This window comes from Geospiza fortis, unplaced genomic scaffold, assembly GCF_000277835.1.
Source record: "Geospiza fortis unplaced genomic scaffold, GeoFor_1.0 C13916920, whole genome shotgun sequence".
Taxonomy (NCBI): Eukaryota; Metazoa; Chordata; class Aves; order Passeriformes; family Thraupidae; genus Geospiza; species Geospiza fortis.
In genome coordinates, this window is record NW_005056004.1 from 161 (window position 1) to 4,875 (window position 4,715).

At 40.1% G+C, this 4,715-nt stretch overlaps 1 protein-coding gene across 1 annotated transcript; it reads left to right on the forward strand.

Moving 5' to 3' along the window:
* Positions 1–686: 686 nt before the first annotated feature.
* Positions 687–4,710, forward strand: LOC102034927 (sushi domain-containing protein 2-like). The gene is made up of 5 exons (XM_005431506.2): positions 687–727; positions 1,984–2,188; positions 3,479–3,630; positions 4,121–4,288; positions 4,514–4,710. The coding sequence occupies exons 2-5, from the start codon at positions 2,124–2,126 to the stop codon at positions 4,708–4,710; spliced, it is 582 nt and encodes a 193-aa protein (XP_005431563.2). The 5' UTR covers positions 687–727; positions 1,984–2,123.
* Positions 4,711–4,715: the final 5 nt, after the last annotated feature.

Sequence of the window (4,715 nt, forward strand, 5' to 3'; positions counted from 1 at the left end):
CCTCCAAAATTGCATATATCCAAGGACTGCTCCCACACGAGAGACGTGGTGCTGGGAAACAGGCAGAAGGGCTCTGAAATGGAGGGGAGCCCTCTGATTTAAGCCCTTAAAATGATGAAAAAGGGTGAGTTTCCTTCAATTTAACCCCTTAAAATGAGGGAAAAGGAGGGGTCTGCCTTCACTTAAATCAGCCCTCATGCTGTCACATCCAGTGCAGTAAGCATGCTTCCTCTGTATCTCAATATCTTCTGAACTAAACTGTACTGTCAGCATGTATTCTTTATCATTCTTCTAAGTGATAACAGGTTTTAGTTCCTCCAGCAAAATTAAAGCATAGAACTTTTGCCAATGACCCCATGGCCTTGAGCTTTGAAGCAGAAATGCTTGTAAAACAATAAACATCTACCCCGCTTTCAGAAAAAACTTGACTGTTAATGTGAAGGAGTTGCAGTGACTATCTCTCCTTCAATCTTTTCCTGGATTGGAGATGACCTCTGAAATGGAGCATTTCATTCAGTTTGTTTTGCTTCAGTAATTTACAACAAACCTTTGAACAGAGAGAATCTTGTTTATTTCTGGACACCCGTTTCCACTTAAGCCTTTTCCCAGACTAGCACGAAGACTACCACAACCAGCCATCCTGAATCATCTGGACAAAATATGAAATTCATTGGCTTGGATGTTTCTTTCTTCATTCTCTCCACCCTCACTGTTCTTTGGAATGCAGGTAAGTGATTTTCAAACATTTTGCTGCTTTTAACTGCAAACTTTTTTGACTTCTCTACTTCAGAATGCACACTTTGGTAAGAAATTGCTGATACCATCTATACAAGCTAAAGCAAAGGCACACAGGCCAGCTTTTACCTGCATGCTTCCATTTTCAATCCCTTCCTCTGTAATTTCCAGCAGGTCAGTGGATTTCTTCTGTAAGTAAACAGACAATCTGGAGAATGCAGTAAATATATTTAAAGACAGAGAAAAACTTTCCAGCTTCCCACATTGAACAAGTGTTTTTTACTTCCCTTCTTTGCATTTTCCTGTGCTTGTTCTTCACCACCCACCTTGATCCCTGCCTTTATTTTTGCTAGTGTCCTCCCAAATAATCAATCCTCCCTTAGTTCCTTTTTCATAATTGGCTCCAATTTTGCAAGATCCATGTCCAAATTTAGAATTTCTGATACTTACCTAGACCATTTCAGCATTGCATGATATTCTTGATATAGCTCCCAAGCAGAGTTATCCTTGCAAGATTCCACTTCGCAAAAGGTCCTCAGTGCTCCCAGCTGTCTCTGCAGCTTGTTCATCTCAATTAACTGCCCCTTAACTGTTTGTGAAATCCAGTAATTCTTGACAGTGCTACTGTAATGTCTGTCTTCTTCTCACTGTTTTATTTGTTGAGTAGTTTCCCATGTGATGTCCAGTAATTACTGACAGTCTGTAAGCCAAGAGCCTCCTCACCTGTCTGTGTACCCAGAGCTCCTAACACCTGCCTTAAGGCCAGACTCAAATCAAATGCACAAAAGAAAGACATTTCAGTAGCTCTTAATAAACTTGTGTTGGAGCCCATTTCATTGCTGATTTTAACTTTCCAAGAGCATTGGCTTTCTGTTCTTAATGATTCCCATGTAGGGTTAATGGTGGGGTTCTGGTACATTTAAGACTTATCCTCGAAAATAAATGTAATTAGTGACACACACTGAGGGGCTGCTCTGGAGATTTATCTGTCTATTACATGCAAAAATATCCATGGAATTCATGAAATTATATACTCTCTGGGAGGTAAATAAGTGTATTTTGCTATTCAAAATGGAGCAACCTTAATATGCAGGTGATTACAACCTTTACCTAAATACATTCCTAAACTAACATAACCAGCCTATTTTATTTACTTACAGCAGTCCTTTGGATGATGTACTTGTGCTTCAGAGAACATCTAGAAGAGTTCAATAACATTCCTGACTCTTTTTTTCTTCCTTTAACAAGGAGCTGAAGACTCTTGTGCACAGAGATGTGGGGAGCTGCTTGGTACCTGTTCTTGCCAGGTGACATGCCAGTCCTTGGGGACATGCTGTCCTGATTATAAAGAATTTTGTCTTCAAATTTCTCCATACTCGGGATCTCTTATGGGAGGCAAAGACTTTTTGATTAACAACACAGCTTTTGATCCCTCTTCTGTGCTAAAATGCAGGTGGGCCATGATTTTATATTCCTCTGCCAAAAGGAGGCAAAACTTTATAATCTCACTCTCCAGCAATGGGCAATTACCACAAAACAAGACCAGTCTACAGAGGAGTGAAAACTTTGTAAAGTTGTTACAATCCTGAAATGTACAAAAGTTCTGCTCAATCTCGCCCTCAAGGATGCCTGTTGACTGTATTTCCACACAGGATTGTTTCTTTTAGGTGGAGTTATTGTGTGGTACAATCATAACTCTGCTCATTCTCCCCTTAACATATTAAAACATTGTCGATATTTCTTTAGCATTTCCCTTTGTGGTAAAGTAGTATTTATTTCTTAACCTGAATGAGAAAACAGCAAGACAGAAATGTAGGTAGGACACCTGATGTTTTTCCTGTAAGAGAAAGCTGTGGATCCTAAATGTGTCAGCCTGTATCACACTTAGGTGCACGTGGCACGTGCAATACATACAGTACACTGAATTTTGATGACCTAGTTGTTGTGCTATTATTTCCACAGAAGGTTCTGAGTGAGATTTTGGAGTCCTTCCCATCTGGGTAGCAGTACCTGAAAAGGTTTTCAATTCTTTATTTGGAAAAACTTTGACCAAGGCATTCATTCTGTAGGACACAACTGTGCACTTCGAAGTACCAGCAGAGTTACATAATTATAGCCAAGGCAAATTCCAGTGCAGAAAAGCAAAGGTCCTGTTTCCTGGCAGACCCCAGCTCCCTCTGACACTTGGAATATTCAGTGTCCATATATCAGTCTTGAAGAGTCACAGGTGGGGTTAATCCCCAGGACTCTGGGCAAGAGCCCTAACTGGAATCAAATGGTTAAATAACAAGCAGTGCCTTCTGAGTTAACCTTTGCAACAGAAATTCTACATCAGCATGAAATTCCTTTCATTGCCCTCACAGGATTTACCAGGGGGAAAAAAACAAATCAGAAATTTGCAATAACTGCATCATGGTCATTGTTAGCCACCCTGTAATCCTACTAATGCTATAACATTATTTTCCTCTTCCTGTTGCCCGTTTGTTGCTGATTTATCATGTCTCCCTCCCCCAGAAATTAAATAGTAAATTGAAGGTTTGTGGATGGCTGTATATTTGTGCAGTTCACAGCAGAATTCACATTGATGTAATGAGTAGATTTTTCCAGTTTATATTCCCTGCTACAAGCAAAACAGCCCCAGACTTGAAATGATCCACACATGACACAAGGTTGCTTGTTGAAGCACATTCAGAATATTCCTTCTATCTATGGTGACACTGAAAAGTGTTTTCAACATCTACAGGTTCAAGCAGCAAATCACAACCAGTGGCTATATTGACAAGGATGGAAAAGCCCACTGCATCTCCCCATTGCTTTATGAGACTGGCTTCATCCCTTTTGAAGTTTCTACAGATGCTGGATCAACGTTTCCCTACTCTGGAACTTGGTTATCAGGTTACTTATATCTACAGCATCCCTCTTCTTGCTATGTTCTTCCTCCATGCATGCAAGATTATAGAAGTCTTTTCCTTTTGATCAGTTTTTTTCTTCCTTAATAGGCCTCAGAAAAGAAAGTCTCACTGGCTTCATGTTAATTCATCTTTTGAGAGATGAACTTGCACAGCAATTGAGTACCAGCAGCAGCATTAACTGATAAAAAGTCCTGCTTAAAAATGAGGTTGACCAAAACTGTTCCCAGTTCATCCCTACTTCTATCCCTTTTTGTCCCTCTTCAAATAATTGCATTGTGGTGTTGCAATCTAAGGACTGCAAGCATTAGTAAGGGTTGCATTCTCTCAGCTTCAGCTTATTCTTTTCATGTCATGCATCCTGTACTGTGTAAAACATACCCAGGGGAAATCCTGCTAAATCTTAGAGTAGCACTTTTTCAGGACTATGCAAAGACAAAATGTCATAAGCCCTCTTTTTCTGCTCTGCAATGCAGTACATCACAGCAAAGTTTCAGATGGAGAAAAATGCACTTTGGTAAATGAGACAAAATGGCAATACTATGGCACCTCCAACACTGGTGGAAACTTAACTCTTACCTGGACACACCAGACACTTGCAACAACCCATGTCAACATAGAAGTCTGGGGATACCAGGAAACAGGTAAAGTGACCCTTTTCCTACAAGCATTTATCACACACATAACTCTTATGCAGAGCTCAGCACAGCTTGTGGTCACTTTCACTGAGACCTGCAAGTATAAATAACTGATTACAATAATGTCAGCTTTTCCTCTTCATTTACTTGTGGGTGAAGACATCTCATTTCAATCTTGTGGCTATTGCTCTTTTGCAGCATCCAAAACCCTTTTCCTCCTCTATCTGACAGGTGACAGTTACTCAGAAAACTGGATGGCTGAATGGAAATACCTTTATACTTTGGCAAGAGGAACCCCCAATACAGGGAAATATTCTTTCATTCCTGTACCTGCTGAGGGAAATTACAGTACATGGGACTATGGAATTTTGAGAATTATACCCAGCAACTATTTTGATGGGCAGAGGCAAGTGCAGCACAAAAAATAATAATA